The sequence below is a fragment of the Ambystoma mexicanum genome, chromosome 1p (assembly GCF_040938575.1).
Source record: "Ambystoma mexicanum isolate Mex_15411 chromosome 1p, UKY_AmexF1_1, whole genome shotgun sequence".
Classification (NCBI taxonomy): domain Eukaryota; kingdom Metazoa; phylum Chordata; class Amphibia; order Caudata; family Ambystomatidae; genus Ambystoma; species Ambystoma mexicanum.
This window is the reverse complement of record NC_090921.1, coordinates 978,222,818-978,245,662: the sequence shown is the minus strand read 5'-3', so window position 1 is coordinate 978,245,662 and position 22,845 is coordinate 978,222,818. Positions and strand designations below refer to the sequence as shown.

Here is a 22,845-nt window from a genome sequence, read left to right as displayed (position 1 = left end):
GGGAGAAGGAAGCAGATGAAGGACTGGGGTGAAGAAAGGAAGGATCGGGATGAGGAAAGAGAATAATTGGGATGAGGAAGAAGGACTGGAATGACAAAGAGAAACATTGGGATGAGGAAGGAGAAGGATTGGGATGAAGAAGGAGAGAACTAGGAGGAGGAAGGAGGACTGGGACGAGGAAGGAGAAGGAACAGACATGGAAGAAGAAGAACTGGGATGAGAAAGGAGAAGGGGAGCAGGTTTGAGACGAGGATGAAGGAGGACTAGGATGAGGAAGAAGTAGAAATACTGGGGTTGGGGGACTGATCTGAGGAAAGAAAAGGAGAAACACTGGGACTGGGATGAGGAAGGGGAAGAACTGAAATTGGGACAAGGAAGGAGGGGGAAGACCAGGACAAGCAGGGAGGAAGATTGTGACAAGGAAGGAAGTGCTGTGATGAAAAAGGAGAAAAAGGCACACTGGGATGAAAAAGGATAAAGGCTGAGACGAGAAAGCAGAAGGACTGGAATGAGGAAGAATGAGAAGGAGTGGGATGAGCATGAGGAAGGTCTAGGATAAGGACAACCACTGGGATGAGGACAGAGAAGGAATGGGGCAAGAAAGCAAAAGGGGAACATGGCTGATGCAGGAAAAGGACTGGGATGAGGCAGGAGAAGGACTGGGACAAGGAAGGAGAAGGTCTGGGACAAGGAAGAAGAAGGACTCGGGCGTGGAAGAAGAGGATTGGGATGAGCCAGGAGAAGCATTACTGGGATAAAGCAGAAGTAGGAGAGAGCAGCCTTGAAGAGGAAGAAGAAAGACTCAGACAAAGAAGAAGGACAGGATGAGGAAGGAGATGTACTGGGATGAGGAAGGAGAAGGAGTAGGATGAGGACTGGGATGAGAAAGGAGAAAGAGTCAGATGAGGAAAGAAAAGGAGTGAGGTGAGAAAGGTGGAGGACGGGGGTGATGAAAGAGGAGGACCTGGATGATCTGGCAAGAAGGTCTGGCAGAGATAAGGAGAAGGGCTGGGATGTGTATGGAGGAGGTCTGGGATGGGGAAGAAATAGGACTGGGATGAGGAAAGCGGAGGACTGGATTGAGAAAGGAGAAGGAAAAGAACTGGGATGAGGCAGGACAAGGACTGGAATGAGTCAGAACGAGAAGGCTTTGGACTGGACTGGGACGAGGAAGGGGAAAGACTTGTATGAAGAAGGAGAAGGACTGAGATGGGAAAAGAAGGACTGGGATGAGGACTGGGAATACAAAGGAAAATTACTGGGACAAGGATGGCAAAAGAGAGGAACTGAGATGATGAAGTGGGAGAAGGACTAGGATGTGGAAGAAAGAGAATTTCTTGGATGAAGAAGGATACGCACTGTGCCAAGGAAGTAGAAGCAGAAGGACTGGGATGAGGAAGAATGAGAAGGAGTGGGATGAGCATGAGGAAGGTCTAGGATAAGGACAACCACTGGGATGAGGACAAGGAGAAGGAGTAGGATGAGGACTGGGATGAGAAAGGAGAAAGAGTCAGATGAAGAAAGAAAAGGAGTGAGATGAGAAAGGTGGAGGACTGGGATGATGAAAGAGGAGGACCTGGATGATCTGGCAAGAAGGTCTGGCAGAGATAAGGAGAAGGGCTGTGATGAGTATGGAGATGGTCTGGGATGGGGAAGAAATAGGACTGGGATGAGGAAAGCGGAGGACTGGATTGAGAAAGGAGAAGGAAAAGAACTGGGATGAGGCAGGACAAGGACTTGAATGAGTCAGAACGAGAAGGCTATGGACAAGATAGGAGAATGACTGGGAAGGGGAAAGACTTGTACGAAGAAGGAGAAGGACTGAGATGGGAAAAGAAGGACTGGGAATACAAAGGAAAATTACTGGGACAAGGATGGTAAAAGAGAGGAACTGAGATGATGAAGTGGGAGAAGGACTAGGATGTGAAAGAAAGAGAATTTCTTGGATGAAGAAGGATACGCACTGTGCCAAGGAAGTAGAAGCAGAAGGACTGGGATGAGGAAGAATAAAAAGAAGAACAGGATGAGGATGGAGAAAGCTAAAGACTGGGCGAGTAAGGAGAAGAACTGAGGCAAGGAAGGAAAAAGAGAAGAACTTGCTTGATATAGGAGAATGACTGGAAAAAGACAAAAGAAGGGATGGGAAAAGGAAACAGAAGGCGGACAAGGAAGGAGAAGGTTGGGGAAAAAGAAGAAGGAGATGGACTTGGGTGAGGCGGAGGTAGAGGATTGTGATAAGGTAGGAGGAACTCTGGGATTGGGATGTGATAAGAAAAGGAGAAGGCCATGGGCCTTGTTGAGGAAGGAGGACTTGGATGAATCAGGAGAAAGAGAAGGCATGCAAAGAGGAAGAAGAAAGACTGGGATGAGGCAGAACGATGGTGAAGAGGTAGGAGAAGGACTGGGATGAGAAAGGAGGAAACTAAGATGCAGAAGTAGATGGACTGGGATTAGGAAGGAGAAAGACTGGGGTGAGGAAGGAGGAGGACTAGGATGAGGAAGGAGGAGGACTGGGATGAGGAAGGAGAAAGACTCGGACATGGAAGAAGGACTAGGGGGAGGAGAAAGATGTGAATAAGGAAGGAGATAAAACGGGGCGAGGAAGCAGAAAGGCTGGAACAAGGAAGGTGGAGGTCTTGAACAAGGAAGCAGAAGGGCAGGGACAACATAGGAGTAGGACCAGCTCGAGGAAGGAGAAAGAGTGGAACGAAGAAGGAGAAGTACTGAGACATGGAGAAAGGGTTGGGAGGATCAAAGGAGAAACACAGGGATGAGGAAGAAGGACTGGGATGAGAAAGGAGAAGTAGGACTGGGATGAGAAAGAAGATGTACTGGTACATGGAAGAAGGACTGGGATGGGGAAGGACAAGGACTGGAATGAGAAAGGAGAAGGAGAAGTACAGGGATGAGGCAGGAGAATTATTGGGACAAGGGAGGAGACGGACATAGATGAAGAAAGAGAAGAACTGGAATGTGGAAGGCGGAGGACCAGGATGAGGAAGGAAGAGGACCAGGATGAGGAACGATATGGATAGGGATATGGTAGGAGAAGGGCTGAGATGAGGAGGGAGAAGGGGAATGACTAGGATGAGGAAGGAGAAGGACTGGGACAGAGAAGGAAACAAAGACAAATTGGCTTGATTCAGGAGAATGACTGGGAGAAGACACGAGAAGGACCGGGACAAGGAAACGGAAGAAGGAATGGGACAAGGAAGGAGAAGGACTGGGAAGGGGAAGAGGAAGAAGGAGGATGGGGGTGAGGAGAGAGTGGAGGATTGGGAAAAGGTAGAAGGTCAAGGAATGGGATGGAGAAGGAAAAGGAGAAGGGCTGGGGACTTGTCGGGGAAGGAGAAGGAGGACTGGGATGAAGCAGGGGACACAAAAGGACTGAGAAGAGAAAGGAGAAAGGCTTGGATACGTTAGAATGATGGGGATGAGGAAGGAAGAAGATTGGCATGGGAAAGGAGGACGACTGGGAAATGAAAAGAGAAGGAGATGGAGAAGGATTGGAATGAGAAAGGAGAAGGACTGGGATGATGAAGGAGAAGGACTAGGACATGGAAGAAGTACCGGGAGGAGGATGGAAGAGACTTAAGTAAATAACGAAGGAGAAGAAACAGGAAGCAGAAGGGCTATGACGAGGAAGGAGGAGTTCTGGGACGCGGAAGGCGAAGGACATGGCCAAGATAGGACAAAGACTGGAATGAGGAAGAAGGAGGACTGCAAAGAGGAAGGAGAATGATTGAGACGTGTCAGAATGAGGAGGAGGGAGAGGGAGAAGGACTAGGATGAGGAAGGAGAAAGACTGGGATGAGCTAAGAGGAGGACAGGGATGAGAAAGGAGACGGACTGGAGGAGGAAGAAGCAGGACTGGGATGAGGAAGGAAAAGGAGTAAGATGAGGCAGGAGAAGGAGAATGACCGGGACAGGATGGGATGGGACACGTATGAGGAAGTAGGAGGACTAAGATTATGAAGGAGGAGGACTGAGGCAAGGGAGGAGAAGGACTGGGATGAGGAAGGACAAGGATGGGGACTGGGATGAGGAAGAAAAAGGGAAATGACTGGGCTGAAGAAGGAGAAAGCTAGGGACTGAGATGAGGCAGGGGCAAAGGACTGCAATGAAGTGGAAGGCTTGGGATGGAGAACAAGAAGTTCTGTGGCAAGGAAGTAGAAGGAGTAGGACTGAGATGAGGAGAAAAGAATAAAGAGAGGCACAGGGAGTAAAGAGAAAGCTAAATAATGGGGCAAGGAAGGAGAGGATCAGGTCTGAGGAAGGCGAAGAACTGTTAAGATGAAGAAAATGAAAAGAATTGGAATGAGGAGAAGGAGGATAACTGTAACTGGGATGAGGAGGGAGAAGGAGAAGTACCAGAACTGAGATAAGGACGGAGAAGTAGAAGGACTGGGATGAGGCAGGAGAAATCGAAGAACCATGATGACAGAAGGGCGTTGTTGGGGAAAGAGAATCGACTGAAGGATGAAACGGACTGGGATAAGGCAGGAGAAGCACTGGGACAGGGGGGAGGAGAAAGATTGTGATGAGACAGGAAATGGAGAAGGACTGCAATGAGGCAGGAAAAACAAAAGGACTGGGACAAGAGAGAAAAAAGACTGTGACGAGGAAGTGGAAGCATTATAAGAAGGCAAGAGGAGGATAGGGGTGAGGCAGGAGAAGGACTGGGAGCCGACAGAAGGACTGGGATTTGGAAGAGAAGGAGAAGGCCTGAGATGAGGAAGGAGAAGGAAAGGGTGAAAAAGGGTAAGGACTGTGACAACAAAGTAGAAGGACTGGGAAAGGAAGACATGAATGACAGGGATGAAGGAGAAGGACTGTGCCAGAGAAGTAGAAAGAGAAACACTGGGATGAGGATGAGGAAAGAGAAGGACTGGGATGGGTATAGAGAACGCTGAAGACTGGGACAATGAAGGAGCAGGACTGGGTTGAGGGAGGAAAAGAACTGGGGTGATTAAAAAAACAGAGAAAGATTGGAATGTGGAGGGGGAAGGGGAAGGACTGGGATACAAAGGAGAAAGAGAAATCCTGTGTCTGGGATGAGGAAGGAGAAGAAGAAGGACCAGGACTGAGATAAGGAAGGAGAAAGACTGGATGAGGCAGGAGAAACAGATTGACTCGGATGAAGAATGAAAAAGACTGAGATGAGGAGTGAGAAAGAGTGGCATGCGGAAGGAAAAAGATTGGTTTAAGGAAGGAGAAAGGCTGCGATGAGGCATGAGAAACAAAGGGACTGGGACGAGGAAGGAGGTCTGGAATGAGGAAGGAGAAGGACAGGGACAAGAAAGGACTGGGATGAGGAAAGAAAAGAATTGGGATGAGGAGGGGGAATGACTGGGGCTTGGACGAGAAGAAAAAGGGGCGGGACTACGAATGGGAAGAAGGGAAAGGACTGGTATGAGGAATGAGAAGGAATGGGACAAGGAAGGAGAACAACTGGGAACTTTCTTTCTCTCTGGCCCCGTAGGGATCAGGACCTCTGCACAGGGAGCTGCAGAACCAGGTAGGAGGAAGACAGAGGATGGGCATGCAGTGGCAGGATTGGGGCCTTCACTCTTTGTTGTCTGGCAATGGAAACTGACTCACTGCAGCGAGAAGAGCCAGTATTTATTTATTTATTTTATTTATGTATTGAACATTTGTATGGTGCCTATACAGCAGAAAGTGTTTCCAGGCTCCACAAGACAAAAGGGGAGGGCGAACATAAGAGAAAAACAACAGTAACGGTCCTACTAGGCCTTGTGATATTCGGATTGTGCAAGTGCAGTGTCAAGAAGTGCAAAGTGAAGCAGGGAAAGGATGTGAGGGGATAGGTGTGGACTGGGAACCAAAAGAAGCCCTAGAAATAATGTTCAAAGTGGCGCTATATTGCACCTTTTCAGCATGGCCAACCCTTTTCCTATGTGAAAATTATAAAATAACAGGTTACCACACAAAAGTATCCCAGGGTGCAGTGGCCTACCCTGAAATCTCCAGAGTTCCCTGTAGGCCAGTCCAACCTTGGAGGGGAGTAGCTCAGCAGCGCGTTGTATATGTGTTCGTGTGAATGATGAAAACCAGTTCTGTGGAGGGCACAAAAGCTAGAAAAAGCAAGAGAACGAGGGATGGAACTGTCCATTGCAGGGACACTTATTTTCTATCGGTAGTGCTATGATTGGTCTGACAGTAATCCATTAAGATATCCAGTCAGCCAATCATCGAGTCAGACGCAGTCATCCAAGCAGTCATCCAAACAGGGAGCTCCTGATGGTATCTTGTAAGGTTCAGCGACAAACCTGATTGGATGAATGCTCAATAGGAAGTTAACAGCAAGCCTAACTATTTTTTATCCTTACACAAATCTGAAAAGTTCATATACATAAAGCATACTTTGCCTGGCTTCAACAACTTTTTTCATCCTGAACTAAAAAAGGCCATCTATATTGTGGTTTTCAACTGACACTCACCATCTCATCACCCCAGGATGATAAACATCTCTCACCCAGTGTCAATGCCCCCCAAAGAGGATGATGAAGAACTGTCACATAACAAAGCTGCCCCCCTGTGGATGATGGATAAATGTCTTCCATCTTACACTAAGCAGGACACATGTTCGTTAGAACTCACCATAAATCTGACCGTCCACCACCAAAAGAGAGCATTCCATAGACTATTAATGTACTTCCCTGGAAGATGGCGGAGAGCTGTCACTTACTATAAAGACAGACCTCCAGAAAACAGGGCAGTGCTGTCATTCACCATCAAGACCTTCCCCAATGGGATGACACAGAGCAGTCAGTCACTCACCCCAGCCGACAGCTGAGAGCTTGCAGAGGTAATGCCTGACGTAGATGTTGTACACTTTAATCAGCAGTAGGTAGAGGTGGAACCCCTCGATGGCCATCCAGGTGAAGCAGCAGAGCAGGGAGCAGTGTAGAAGTGTGGCCGTGGCCATGCAAAGCCCCGGATGCCCATGGGAAGCGAGGGCCTCATTCGTTAGGAAGCAGAGATTAAGAAGTAAGATCGCTGCTACAAGGTTCATATGAATTTTTGTTGTACAGTCATTCTTGCGTTTTCTGAAAGAAAAAAACGACAGAAGTTCTGATGGAATATTACTCCAGTATGAAGAAATTATTTTTTTTATAAAGAACTTCAACATGATAAAATAGGTATTGTGATTATATATAAGCACAGATGGATATTGATGTTGTTAAAAAGAACAATAGTAGAACTCATACTAATAATAGTATTACTAATAGTATGTAATAGTATGCATAATATATATTATATAGAAGTATACTATAGAACATATATAGAATTGTAGATCGGTAACAATCAATCAAAAGCGCGGATACATTCCACTGAGAGGTTTCAGTGACAAAGTTATAAACAAATGATATCACTCAGAAATCAGGGGTGGAATGTATTTTATTTATTTTTAGTTACACAAACACAAAGTAATTTTGTGTGTGCCTTATCCCTGACTCCCTTTTCGACCAGCTATGCTGTCCCCATCAACTAGCAATGCCAAAGGGAATGGAGCGGGGAGGCAAGAGGAAAACATTACAACACAAGAAATACCTGGTGTCCTTTCACAATGCCGCAGCATCCTTGTGTGTTTCCCTCCGCTGTACCCCAAAAAGGAGAAAACTTACCTATTGTTCAACCTCGAATTCCCGCAGGATTCCATCCTCCTTGCCCATTGTCAGCAGGTTTACACTGACAGCTCTGGATCGTGCACCATGTTCCTGGCCCAGAGCCCGAGTGCACTAAGGAACGATATGCTCATCAACAGGACTAGGGAGCTCTGAGGTGAAATACTGAGTAAGGCACTGCTCCCCAAGAGCGTACGCAGGTCACCCCCGCATACATTTCCACTTTTGCATGGTGGAGTGCAAAAAAGGTGGCATACTCGGTTTTACGCCACCCTATTGTACTCCGCCGTGAAAAATTGATAAACGCTACCTTACTTTTAAGCATTGTAGAAGCGGTTTTATGGAATCCACCTGCTTTTTGCTGGTCTAAAAAGCAGATGATTCCCGAGGAAAACACAGCATTTGCAGCAGCATGAAAATACATACTGCAAATGCTAGAGTATTTGCATGTTGCAGAGGAAGAGCAAGGCAGAATTGTAACCTATGATCCGCCCCTCCTCTCTGCCATGCACATGGTTGAAAATGAGCCACACCGTTAATTGAATGCATAAAAGTCTTACGCAGGAATTTTACTCATTTAATTAATGTCAGGGCTAAACGAAAACGAGCCCTTAAGAGTACATGAGTCTGTGAACTATTATTACCCTAATTGCAGTTTGGGAGTCTCAAGGGAAGCCACAGTGAGGTTATTCCTGCTCCTTTTGCTACGAGGCCATCCACTGCACTAGAGAGAAGAGCTTGAACATGTCTTTACTATGAGAAACCTCTCACTGCCACTCTCTGCCTGGGCAAGTATGTGAATCTACATTCTTCTTCAACACTGCTTATTAGCACCATTTTTCTATTTCTAAGTGCTCCTAGTTTTAGCAGAAAGCGATAAACTGCTCTATTTAGGAATCAAACTGACCAGAGAGGGAAGGACGTCTTACCCCTTGCCTCTTTATTTGGCGCGTCCACAGCAATCAGTGGACATCCTGCTGTCTGTTCTCCTTCAAAACCAGTTATCAATCAGAATATCAAGTTCTAATCTAGAGTAGATGTGTAATTACACTTTCCCAGTATCTACCCGACGCAAAGGTGCTCTGAAGACCCCACAATGCAACATGTAACATTGAGCAATACTGAACAAGTGCACCCACATTAATATTGCAATTAGTGTTTTTATAATATTTGTATTATTATTATTGCTAGTACGACAACATTTAGTACAATCACATGTCTTCTAACTACCATTCTTTTTATGTTTCGTTTTTCTATTAATAATATTATAAACAATTCTCTTGTATTAAAAATGCCATTAATATCTGTATTTTTGATATCATCTGTATTGTTAAAACTGTTTTATTGGTACTAGTAGTATGTTTAATATTGTTGTTTTGATGGTGCTCTCATTTTTATTAGTTATTGATATTTGTATTATTACAAATATTGTTGACATAATTTATTGATATTATAGATATTGTGAATATTATTGATCATAATTATTTGAAAGCTATTCAGATTAATTAGTTCCAGAGTTTGCGTCCTAATGAAAAAAAGCTGTATGGTGAAAAAGGGGGAGATACGTTAGAATCAAATAATTAAAAAGTTCACCCCTCCACTCAGGTGGGCAGCCATCATACCCCTAAATCAACAGATCTTAAGCCATCATTTGTATAAGTACAAATATCGTTTTATCATTATTTCCATGACAGATTACCCAGAGAGAGAGAGAGGAGTACCAATGTTTATCCTAACTGGCATTGCTAGTTCCAGGCTCAGACTGTTCTATAGCGCAATACGGGAAAGCCGAAATGCCAGCCCATGATTCTAGGATGGACCGTTTTTTGGGGGCATAATGGGCCACTTTTCTGGGCCAATGTAGGCCAATTTTATAAGTTACTACACTGTTACTAATCGTATATACATTCAAATGCATTATTTGCAACATATTTTAGCAAAATCACCCCTTTGGGTAGTACTCAGTTTATTTTGAAAAGTGACAAAATTGTAATGTGTTATTGCGGGCCACTTTTTCATTGGTGCCAGTGGTTAGAGGATGGTTTACCAGTGGTACAATTAAAGGTTCAAGTCCACTCATCGAATTACAATGCTCAACCTGTTATGTTCAGTTGCCCACTGACTGGTAAAAGATGTAGTTTTTAATGTGTTTGACTGTTATAAAAATATATTTGTTTCATTATTTCCTTTGCAATTGGCAGAGAAAGAGCAGTGCTTATGGTTATCCCAACCAGCATTACTAGTTCCAGCCTCGTACTGGCCCATTGCGCAATGCCCGAAGTGCCAGCTATAATTCTAGTATGGGCCTGTTTTTTGGCCAGAATGGGACATGTTTCTAGCCAGAGAAGGCCAGTTTCATAAGTTGCACTAGCTTTAACCAATGTCAATAATCAGATATGCATTCCAATGCATTATTTGCAACATATTTTACCAAAAGCATCCCCTTGGTTAGTACTCAGTCTGTTCTGAAAAGTAACAAATAGCAAGCAGTGTGTGATTTTGGACCCCCTTTTCAATGGTGCCTGGACCTATTTTATATCCCAGTGCGACTCTGATTAGTTCCCAAATGCATCGTCATCCCTTACAACTCTGACAGCGTTGTCATAATGAAAGGAGATATGCCTTCTTAAGGGAGAATCAGTAGATCAGAGCTTGGGTTTATGCATTGCAAGAGCATAAGTCCACGTATTGGCTTGAGAATACTCAACCTAGTAGGTTGAGCTGTGCATTGTGAGGGTTTACATTACAATATTAGGTTTCAATGTTGCTTACTTTTATAAACTATTGTTTTATCATGATTTCCATTATAAATGACAGAGAGAGAGAAAAAGAGAGAGAGAGAGAGAGAGAGAGAGAATCACCTGTGTTTATCACAACCAGCATAGCTAGTTCCCAGATGCGTCATCATCCATTACTCCTTTGACAGCTATGTAATAAAACAAAAAGCTATGGGCCTCATTACACCAATGGTGCTAAGGGATTACCGGCACCGGTAAGGGCACTGGTGCCGGTAATCCCTTAGCGCCATACTACGAGGTCCCTCAGCGGGTCCTGTCCTTAACGTGTGGCCAGCCCACACGTTAAGGAAGGGACCCGCTGAGGGACTTCAGGGCAAATAACGGTACCGCCAGTAGCGGTACCGTTATTTGCTCCTTCCCCATTCCCATTATGCCCTTGATTCTGGCACCCGCAAATGGGCAATTACCGGTTCCGTCAAGCTCGGTATGACCCGGTTCTTGCCCATTCACGGGTGCCGGAAAAAATGCAACTCCGGCAGCAGCCGTGCCCTTAATAAGGCTACGGCTACCGCCAGAGTTGTAATGAGGCCCGATGCCTATGGAGTTGGTGAGACTCCATATCCATGAACACAAAAACGTACAACACATAGCCAAAAGAACATGTAAGATTGGGGAAAAAGGCTCACACTCTTACCAGGTGGAAAAAATACATCCTATAAATCCTGCAAAGCTGCTGAGGGACTCAGTAGGTAAGGGAAATTAGCCATTCTGGAGAATTTTCCCTAACAAGGGAGACCTAACAGCTTTGAGGTTAGAGTGTGTGTTTACCAGTGGCAAGGTTTCAGGTTCAAATCTAGTCATAGGGGGTCATTATGAGTTTTACTGGCGGGATACTGGTAAACTGACCCTACCTTTACCGGTGACTGATATCCCAGTATTTCCTGGATATTCCAGGTGCCGTAACAGTGGGAAATCCCCATTCCATGGAGTCCCAAAGGACTCATTGGTGGTGATTGCTGCAATTACTGATATCAGTAATATCGGTGCCAGTAATTGCAGCATTTATTTGCCAGTGGGGGCCTGATTTCCAGGCAGCTCAGGGCCAGCAAAACACCTGTGCTTTGCTGGTCCAGTAAAATTGCTGGTGCCGGAATTACCAACAATTTTTCCTGACCCGCGGAACTGTGATGACCCTGCCATTCTATAGAAAATGCTCAACCTGGTAGTTTGAAATGTGCATTAAGAGGCAATAAGTAAAAGTTGTAGTTATTAATGTTTTTTGTACTGTTATACAAATATCTTTTCATCATTATTTCCATCACAAATTACTAAGAAAGAGGGAGCAGCACCTATGTTTAGCCCAACTGGCCCTGCTACTACCAGACTTGGAAGATCCTATAGGGCAATTTGGCAATGCCTGAAAGGCCAGACATGATTCTAGAAGGCGCCAGTTGTTTGTCCAGAATGAGCACATTTTTGGATAGAATATGCCAGGTTTCATAAATTACTATACTAGTTTTAACCAAAGTTAGTAATGAAATATCCTTTCAAATGCACAATTTTTTTTTTTTTTAACCATAAATACGCCTTTGGGCAATACTCTGACATGGTCCGTACCAAAATGTAATGTAATGTAATTTGCTCTTATGTAGAGCCCTTTTGGCAATAATGGTGACCTTGCTGCACATGACTGTGAGAATTGAGGGCACAGAGTCTTTGTCAAATAGCGGGAAGGCACGTGCAGAAACATTCAGTGTTCATGAACGTAGGTCGGAAGTATCCATTATCCGTGTGCCGGTATGAAAAGCTCTATGCTGTTTGTGGGTAGTACCAACCAGGCAGGTTAGCCATATAGGCATCCGTTGGATTGTGGAGTGCAATTGTCAGTCTGGATGCTGATAGAAGATGCACAGGGTCTGAATCTGTTAAGTACACTATACCTGGAGTTCCTCTGAAGAAGTGTGGCAGGTGTAAGGATGCAGGCTTCTTGTGGTGAGGAGTTAGGTGAGGGATCAGCGGGGTCGAGTGAGGATGTTGTTGCTTCCTGACTCTTAGTTGTAGATTTCACATAGATTACGGTGTGGGCCAGTTTCACACAGCAGAGGATCCATGAATCAAATTGGTTTCACACAGATGGTGGTGACAAGAGTTTCAAACATTTCTTGTCATAAATTAGCCTTTAGTACACAGTTTTTAGTTGGTCGCTATTATTTTTAATTTCTTTCAGAATAGTTGGTTGGAATGCCAAGTCTTGAGCTGTTTCCTGAAAGTCAGGAACTACCAGGCGGATAGTTTTGGGTATGGTGTTCAACAGTTTTGTGGCTAGAACTGAAAAAGAGGATTCTCCTTGCCTTTTCTTGTTGAAGTTGGGGCTAGTACTGGTGCAGCATTGCTGGACCTAAGTGTTCTGGAAGGAGTTTAGTGTTGAAACTTACTTCTGAAGGAGGAAGGACCCCCTCCATGGTATGAAAAATGGACGATCCACAAGGTTTTGAAATCAATCCTTTTTTTGATGGGTAGCAAGTGGAGAATGTGCAACGCGGGTGTGATACATTTAAATCATTTAATTCTGAAAAGTAGTGTTGCTGCTGCATTTTGAACTCTTTAGAGTTTTCTCATTAGGTAATCTGGGAGTTCCAGATATAGGCTGTTAGGTGAAACAGCTTCTGATGATAGCTTTGACCTGTGGATTAAGAATGAAGGTGTTATACATTGGCGTTCCAACTGGGAAGTACAACAAAACAAATCGTATGTGCACTAGGTGTTCACTATTGAAATTAAGTTAAAAGAATAGTGCAATCAGAAATATTATTTGCTAAAATGATGGCCAACAGTCTAAAACATAGTTTAGACATATTTTGAATGAAAGTTCCTATGTAAACACTTTGAGCAAACGAGGCTCAAAGCGTTTACATGGGAGCATCCATTTTGCCATTTCAGGCAGCCTCATCAGCCCGGCCCTGGCTGCACTAAACAAGCAGCAAAAGCCCCATACTGGGAGCTTTTGCTTACTGCAGACAGAGCAGAGCTGAGGAGGCTGCGTTCACTTTCATTTTACGTATTCAGTGCTCCCCAAGCCCAGGGAAGCACAGAAAACGTAAAATGAAGGCAAAAAGCCGAGGCGCGTCAATTAAAAATACAACTTTGTTGTATTTGTGATTGCTGTGGTTAGAAAACCATGGAAATCATAAATAAAACAATGTTGTTATTCTGACTGCGGCGGCTTTTGCCATGAGACTCCAAGCGAAAGCTGCTGCATTCAAAATAACAACGTTGTTGTATTTGTAAATACAGCGGCATTTACAAATACAACAACGTTGTATTTCTCACTGTGGCAGCTTTTGCTTGGAGTCTCCTGGACTCCCTCAGGGTAGGGGGAGCCCAGGAGACTCCACGCAAAAGCTGCCGCAGTGAGAAGCACTGCAGCATTTCAAAACACACCCGCGTTGTGTTTCTACCTGCAGCGGCTTTCACTTTGGGGCTCCCGGGCTTCCTCAGGGGAACCCGGGGTGCTCAAAGTGAAAGCTGCTGCAGGCAGAAACACTGCGGCATGGAAACACAAACACGTTGTGTTTCTGCCTGCCTTGGCTTTCACTTTGGGTCTCCGGGCTCCCCCGGGGGAGCTCCAGAGACAGAAAGCCAAGGCAGGCAGAAACAGTGCAGCGTTTTTGAAACACAACTGCGTTGTGTTTCTGCCTGCCGTGCTTATCACTTCGGGTCTCCGAGGAGCCCCGGAGACCCAAAGTGATAGCCACAGCAGGCAGAAACACAACGCGGTTGTGTTTCAGAAATGCTGTGTTTTTTCTTTTTTTTTCTTTCGGAGGAGCGCGAGAAACTTAGAAAGAAATCCGCAGCGTTTTTAAATACAACAATGTTGTATTTATGTTTGCGGTAGCTTCAGCTTGGATCCCAAGCTGAAGCTACCGCAAACATAAATACAACGTTTTAAAAGCTGAGGTTTTCTCTCTAGGTTTTCCGGGCTCCGCCAGCCTGGCAAACGTAGAAAAAAAACTGCAGCTAGTGCTTATTTAAACAAAAGGAATTAGCACTTACCGAGATGCAGCTTTCCTGCCTGCAGTCTCTGGTCTCCGTCCTCGGCACCAATGAAGCAAAAGCCACCCAGTGGTAGCTTTTGTTTACTACAGCTGGCTGGCTTTTGCTTCATTAGTACCGCAAGGGCAAGCACAGGCGGCATCCATTTCACAAAATGGATGCCTCCTAGTGCTTCCCATTTTAAAGTTTGAGCTTCATTTGCTCAATACTTTACATAGGGACTTAAAAAATATATATTTTATAGATATTTATTTGATTATTGGCCATCTTTTTTGCCAATAATATTTCTGAGCGCACTATTCCTTTAAACAGTTGGTATGGGTGAATGTATAAACGGATTTGAGTTATGTAGCTATGTGCTAGGTAACAGGCAACACAGTGAGTCATCTATGCAGCTTTTGTCGAATTGAATTTAGTTATGTTATATATGCAGTTAAAAGAGCCATACACGTGTGGGACCAATGTAATGTTTCAATCTGCCTCTGCGTTGCGCATATGTGCACACCAAAAGAGTCTATGTGGCTATGTGCTTGTGTGGGAAGTTAATAGCCGGACACAAGGATTTAGTTTTAGAACCACAGGTGTTTATTTGAGAAAAGGAAATCAAAATAAATATATTGAATCCAGCTTCTCTTCAGCAAGTCAAAATTGAAATAACTTCTACAGGTTCTTTTTGTTAGTTCTGGACTAGGGATTTTCCAAAGCCTTCCTTTCATTCCTTCTGGTCTTCAGTCAAATAGGCATAGCAGTACTTGTAGCCTTCTGACAGAGGTTCTTCCTCTGCATCGTAAGGAATCCAAATGACACAATATAACCGTTTTGTTCGCTTTTATATGTTCCTTCCTGCCCATCCACCAACCAGCACCTTTTTGCTAGGACCAATAATCATGTTAATTTCCCAGGATCTGCCCCATGCCTTCCCGACATGTTGCTTTTTGCCCACCTGCATGGCGTCAGCCATCGCAGCCCTCCCTACATCTCTACAACGCAAGTTGCTCTTCTGTTCCCGTTTCTCTGGTAAGTGATACGGCAGGTTTGAGAATGCATTCCAGCGACTTCCCAAAAGTGTTCAACTACCTTTTGAGGGTTCCCCGCGTCGCAATGTTCCCTGCTTTGGTACGACTCAGGCTTAATTTCAGCCCCTGTACCTCGCCATGTCACTACAGCACTGGCCCCGCCTCTCCCACTGAGCCCAGGCATTCTTGCCTGCAACCACTGTTTTGCCCGCAAAGAACCATAGCCCCTCCACATCCCACGGCAGCCTCTGCCACCTCCCCCAGACCCGACCTCAGCATCTCTGATAAAACCTCTTCGGAAGGTTGGCAGGGACTCCCAATGTTCCCCCAGAGGATCAGTTCCCTGGGAAGCCACAGCCTGCAAGAAGCCACAGGCCGCATCCTCTTCTCCTCTTTCAAGGCGTCCATCGCTGCCTCACAGCTTGGTATGCAAGGAATTACAAAGAGTGAAATCCAGCTATGTGCTAGGTATTCAGTGAGCAGTATGGTGAGAACAAAATTGTTGTGATGACTAACTCAATGATTAGCAGTTTATCAGTTAGGTATGCATGAGGTAATATAGTTAGCTGTACGGATGTAGAGGAGGCTTAACACACATTCAGTCTAGATAATTGCTAGCCATGCAGTCAAACACGAGTCAAGATTTGTAGGTAGAATTTCAAGCAAAACAGACAGCGTAGCTATGTGTTATGGGTCCAGCAGTATAATCAGCTATACACATGTATTGGCTGCTAAACACAGATTCAGTCAAGATAATTGCTAGTCTAACATAATTAGTCAAGCGTTTAGCTGGAATTTCAGGCAAAACAGGGTCGGTCTAGCTATGTTATGGGTCCAGCAATATAGTGCGCTTTGAGATCAGACCTCTCTATAATGGTAGCTTGTGGCTGAGCAATTAGGCTTAACACAAGGGAGGGAGAACGGATGGCAGTAATTTAGAGTTAGTCCCAATAGTCCTCTCAAAAGAATATACTACACTTGTATACTGAAAAATCAAGCACTTTAAGAAAAATCGCACATAGAATTAGGTCAAATAATTATTTACGTTAAGCATACAGTAACACACAGAGTATGTATAAAAACAATAATGGTCAGTGAAGACCGTACCTACTTCAAACATTAATTGTTAGCCCACTACCTTGTGGTAGGCACTCTACATATTGGCTATGAGGTCAGAAGAAAAGGAAACCATAGACAACAAAAACATACAGTAATGATCAGGACCCAAAATGCCACACAGAAAAGAGTTGCAGCGATTTCCCCTCACCTCTAGCACATAGTAACATACACAATATAAAAGCACACTAGACAATAAATGTAGCCCCTAGAGGAATTACAAAGGAGTTAATAAGTCTACACGGCCACCAAATGTAAGGACACATTCAGACTGATAGAATCAGACCGATACAAAGGGTCGGACCGTGGCATAAAATCCATCCAGGCACCAATGAAAAAGTACTATCCAAGGAGGTGTTTTAGTTCGAATATGTTATGATGTATGCATTTTGAAACATATTTGCTTAATAATATTGGTTAAAACTAGCGAGTAACTTATGAAACTGGACTAGTTGGGCCAAAAAAGTGTTCCATTCTGCAAAAGAAAAACGGACCCACCCCAGAATCAAAGGCTGGCACTTCAGGCATTGCCCAATAGGACAGTCCGAGCCTGCTGATACATTCTCATCGCACCCCTAGAAATAGAGTTGTACAAATGTAGCCAGAAGGTTTACACAGTAGGATGAGATTACCAATACAGGAGTGATTTGTAGAAATGTAAAAATACATAAACATTTATGATACATGCTCAAAGTCCATATCTTTTGCTTAAAACTGCAAGGACAAAAGAGGGAGCCAGGAAGAATGTCCGTGTACAGGCGAGTACCTACCAAGTCACTTTAAAGGAGTTTCAGGTGAATTAAAAAGTCCTCCATCGGATGCAATGTGACAAAGTCTGTAGGTTGAGCTGTGGTTATGGGGAAGTGTATTTCCCACAGGTGTGGAGAAGACAGCTCCCGTTTAGTTGTGGAGGCCAAAGGTGACTATTAGGAAGAGTTGCAGTCCCAAGTTCTAGACCCAGAAACCCCAAGAAGAAGAGAAGTAAAGCAGGGTTTGGCCCAATATAATTCCATGACAAAATGCAGTACAATGGGACCTACAGAAACCCTTAAGAGTGAGTTTGGCGAATACTCCACCAGCTCAGGGCCATGAGGTAAGTACTCAGGGCAGCTGTACCTGAAAACAAGGCACAAGAAGGACGAAACAACTTGGACAGTAGGAATCTGCTGTTGTAAGTCAAGTTACGGAACTCGGTCACACAGAGACATGAACTACAGACCAACGAAGACCCAGACTATCCAAAAGAAGAACAATCCGCTTACTCCGAAGGGTGATCCACCTGCCAGGAGTGAAAACAACAGCGAGGAAGACCCTAGGAAAACTGAGGATATGACCAAGCATACCCGGGCGGGTCGATGGGTAAAAAAGAGTAGCCAGTCAGCAGAAAAAGGAGCAACAAAGGAAGTAGAGGCAACCCAGGAAGGGCCACACAAACAGCAGAGGTAGGGGGCTTCCTATCCCGAGGCGCATGCCCTGCCTAACCCCAGGTGCATCACCAGGAGGATAGTTCTGGAAGACGCTCAGGAGGACCAAAGGGAGGACCCAGGAAGGACACCCACTAACCAAAAAATTAAAACCACAGCTATGGGTAGGGTGGCAGGGCCCAACCAATATGGCCAAACCTGGCCGCAAAATTGCAGCAACACAGATTTGTGGCAAAAATCCTCTACCTGGGGAAGTTTGGTTAAATATAAAAATAAAGCTATATCTGATTTGACATGGGAGATACAAGTATAATTGACAATGTGTCATTGTACTGTCAATCTTGTTTCTAGTGACTCATACAACTGTCAGATTTTGTATGTATTACTCTGTGGGGCTGAGTTAAATCCACAACAAACATTTGGGTCCAGCCCTAGAAGCTTTCTCCCTCCCAGATTGATTGTTTATTTATTATGCACTTATACACAAGTGTTTCAAAGGGACATGATATATCCCCAGGGTGTAAGGAGGAGACTAGTGTTTCAAAGGAAACCCTGTCAGCAGAACAGGAAATCGCACCATGAATATGACTGGAGTCTATTTGGTGTAAGGCATACAGGGAGTGGGTGATGTTTAGAGTAGCCCAAGAAAGGAGATCCACCATCTAGAAAAAATCCTAGGCCACATACCCTGTGCTCCCTCCCCACTTTCTGCATACTAGAACCTCTGGAAACTGACATCAGAAGGCAATACTTAACAGCTGAGATTGTCTCCTTACAGCCTTACAGAAGGTTTGAAACGGCTCACTGTGGCAAAATGATTATATGAGGGGACGTGGCACCCTTAGGGTGAAGAAGAAGCTTTTCTAGAAGGGAGACAAATCCTCTCCTAAACCACTTCAGAAGAAAATTTGAAGTGACCTAATGTTGGAACAGGGGCTGTCTGCTGCATGGACAATGGTACCCAGGACTCTGCCTGCAAAAGCAGAAACAACTGCAAGTGTTTGTGGCAACATACCTGGCTTTAAAGGGCAGAGGAAGCCCTCACTTTTCCTCAGAGGACCTGGACAGGGCTTTACACCACACCAAGGAGCTTCTGCTGGAAATGAGCTGCCTGCTGCTTGGGCAGTAGTGCCAAATACTTGCCTGCCGAAGGGTCAGCCCTGCAAGTGTCCATGGCAACATTCCTGGCTGGGAAGGCCATAAGACTGACTCACCTTTCTTCAGAGACCCAGGAAAGGGTCTCTATGCACTCTGAGGAAGACACTAAGGTATCTAATTAACGTTCTGCCCCGAACCTTGCTCTATGACTCCTAGTAACATGTAAGATCTCACACTTTACCTTTTAAGACACATTCCTGAATTTGAACATTGCTGCTAAAGACAACTGCCTGTTACTCCTGCCTTCAAACCCCAAGTGCCACTTTCATCCAAATGCCTGCATCTTCTATGTATCCCTTTACATGGGTGGGTTATTGGCGCTTATATTAAGTTTGTTTGCATGTTCAGTTTAATGAAAAACACCTATTTTTAATAGAACCTTTATTGGACATTCCCTTTATACTGATACCACAATATTATGGTTGTTTGAATATTTCCTTGCTGGCTCACATCCCTCTTGAATAGTATAGCCTGCCCTTGGCCCATGCTAACTTAAAGGGGAGAAGGCAGTGTACCATTCACGTTGTAGCTGTGTTACCTTTATGACTGAGATCACTGCTAGCTCAAAAGTGGTGTGTGGCTTAGTAGGAGTTTAGAAACCAGTACTCATCCCGGCACTTCTACAGGTCAGTAGTCATTTTGTCACAGGTAAAACCAAAGATGCCTCTGTCTTTCAAGTCATTCCCAAACAAAACATTGCCAGGGACATTTTTTTGGATACTGACAGGGAAGGTTAACTTCCTATCAGCTATCACAATATGGAATGCTTTAAGGGGTCCACTAAACAAGTTGGTGGACGTCAGAGGAATGTTTGACAGAAGCTTGGGCCCAAAGAAAGTACTGTCTACAACAGTCATAATAGCAGCAGTGTCTCTAATTTGGTGGGCATATCCCACAGTATAATGTAATGGAAAAGCTGTTGAGTGTTAGGGAGAACCACAAAATCTTTTCTGGAACTTAACTTCACCACTAGAAGAGAGGCTGAAGAACTGTCTGGGATGTATGCTGCATAGCAACACATCCCCCTAGAGTAGGCCCATGCATAAGGCACTCATATCAGCTGTCTTTTTGGGACAGCTGGAGTGACCTCTGGGATGGTCCGTTTTTTCACAGACCCAATGAGTGCTAGTGTGAGGGAACCATTCAGGGTTCCTTTTTCCATACTTCTTGTGGGACCCATTCCAATGGGCTTACGCACCTCTATTATATGGACATTCAGCCAAAGAGCAATTTTGGCACCACCTACCATGCAAAAGGAAGAAATGTAATGCTGGTTGGGCCATTCTAGCGACCTTCTTGCACCAAACCAGTTAGTGGCACCTTTGGCAGCAGGCATGTATTTCCAGTCTGAAGCAGATCACCGCTAGACTAGGGGACTATACGGACACTCACCCGAGAGTAAGAGGTGTCACCCTCTACCATTGCTGAACTTAGGAATTTCAATTCCAACCATCCGGGAACACGCTAACCCTATATTTGTCACCTTGCACACTGTCACTCATGTCACTAATATGCAGCCTTGAGAAAGACCTCAAAGGTTGAAACACGTGTCGGCACTAATGGAATAAAAGTATATCACATACTCTGTACCACATATGAAGTTTTAGCAAAGAATATATTGGTCACAAGAGTGACAACCAATGTGTGAATTACTGAAGGAAAAATAAATCAACAAATGTTGCAAACACCTAATATGTGTGGAAATTGATACTCATTGGATACAAAGGAACCACTGTCCAGCGCTTAATTTCAAGTTTTTGGATCTCAGTAACCCAGAATAACCCTTGTATTTCCAGTCCCATGTGCTCAAAGCTGGTACACTCAGTTCCTGGGGATATTAAAAGTATAGGGTATGGAATAGCAGTTATGTCTTACCTGCAAAATATGAACATCAGGATAGTGAGGAGAGCGGCCACTGCCGAGATGCCACACCCAGCATAAGTGATGTATGTGGCTGACGCCAGAACCCAGGCATCCAATGGAGCTGTCGAGATTTGCTGCAAGTTAGATCATATACGTTAGCTTCTTAAGATCCAGATCATGAAGATTATTTCCATTTACATAGACCATATAGCTACCGTGTTTCCCTGATTACTTCACTTTCCCACCGCCACAGAAGAAGAGAGACCGAATGGCAGAAATGTTGAAAGAGTGGGAAAGTTTAAGGCAATGGATAAAAGGGAGCAAAGAGGCAGTTGAGAGGAAGAAAGCAAAGGGAGGTGGAGAACGAGACACAGTGAGAGGGCAAAAAGTGTCAGAAGAAAGGGAAGAACGTGATAGAGAGAAAAACAAATCAAAAGAAAAAGAGGAGGAAGTGGGACAAAGAAAGTGAGTTTTGTTGTAAGGCCAGATGTGGCCAATTTATGCACTTTGCTATCTGTTGTATTTATGCTTAAACCATCACCAGCAAAGGACGTGAATTGCTTTTTTCTTTTTTTAGGACCCTAACTATAGAACCTCTGAAGTGCAGGCACACCAATCATTTCTTCTGAACTGAAAAAAGTGTGGACGCTCCTCTGGCAGCTAAGTTTACCTTCGGTGTCTTTCTCTCATTTGGGGATGCCTGATTTATTTTGGGGGATATTTCCAAGATTATCATAGGTCATGCTGCATTTGTTGGGTCGGGATTTCTTCAGTCTGTTGTTCAGTTCATTTACTATGTTCTTGTGTAGGTCCATTTAATAAGCCTTGGTTCATGGTTCAGGTGTCCCTTTTTCTTTTCTTTGTCGAATGGGCTTTCCTGGATGCACTTAGGCTTTTCACTCCTGCAAGCTGCTGCTGGACATTTGCCATGTGGCTGAGCGGGCCCTGCAACTGTTGGAGGCAATTGCGAGCAGCGGATGCAGATGCCCCTGCACTTGGCACTACCTTGACTTGGCAGCAGTCTTGGTTTTGGGGGCTGGTGGGCATTGTGGAGCCAAGTCTTGTGGAGAATGGCAATTATTCGATAACCTTTAGGTCTTGCTAGACTTGGGGGACACTTGGTTTGGAGAACGTTTTAGTGGTATGAGATGTCTCATATGTAATAACATGATATATAACACGTTTTTACCAAGAATTTTGAAGTGTTCGGCTAATGCATTAGATACTTTGGTCAACACAAGGAACCTACTGGGGACATTTGTCTTGGGAAACTACACAGCCCATGATCGTTATAGCTAGAAAAATACTGTAAAACAATTCCAAAAAAACAGATTCAATTCTAAGCACGTCTCAGGTAAGCAGGATTTTGGGAGGGAGCAACAGCACAGGAATAAGGTAATACCAATTCAGACAAGGACAAATCCAGGTTGCTCACTGAATCAAATCATTCTATGAGTTAGAGAAAGAAAGACGGGAAGATTTCAAAGCCCCACTCAGGGCTACATATATGATTTAAAACAGTATTATAACAAATTGGCTCCCTAAATTGGCAAATGGCTGTGTCAGCCAGACGCATGGGTTCATCACCCAAAATGAATGGTGTCAGGCACAGCAAACAGAAGCCGTCACTTTCCAGAGTGAGTGCAATTTGTGGTTGTAAGAATGGAAGAGGATGATCTCCCTGAATTTGCCCTGCTTCGCGATAGCTAAGGTGTATATAATGGCATGGATGAAATTGGCAAAGAGACCTTAAGAAGTAAGCATTGTGGCGGACACTTCTTATTTTATTTATTTTATCGTTTATAGCACAAACCTAGCTTGAGAGTTA

The 22,845-nt window shown here is 44.4% G+C and overlaps 1 protein-coding gene across 2 annotated transcripts in view; it reads right to left on the bottom strand.

Moving 5' to 3' along the window:
* The window catches only part of ADGRG5 (adhesion G protein-coupled receptor G5), a 651,384-nt gene that overhangs the window by 141,809 nt on the left and 486,730 nt on the right, over nt 1–22,845 (bottom strand). For both annotated transcript variants that reach the window (XM_069654199.1, XM_069654209.1), the window contains 2 exons: nt 21,030–21,151; nt 6,802–7,070 (listed from right to left, as the gene is read on the bottom strand). In XM_069654199.1, the coding sequence (XP_069510300.1) occupies nt 6,802–7,070; nt 21,030–21,151 (391 nt within the window). The remainder of the gene's footprint in view (nt 1–6,801; nt 7,071–21,029; nt 21,152–22,845) is intronic.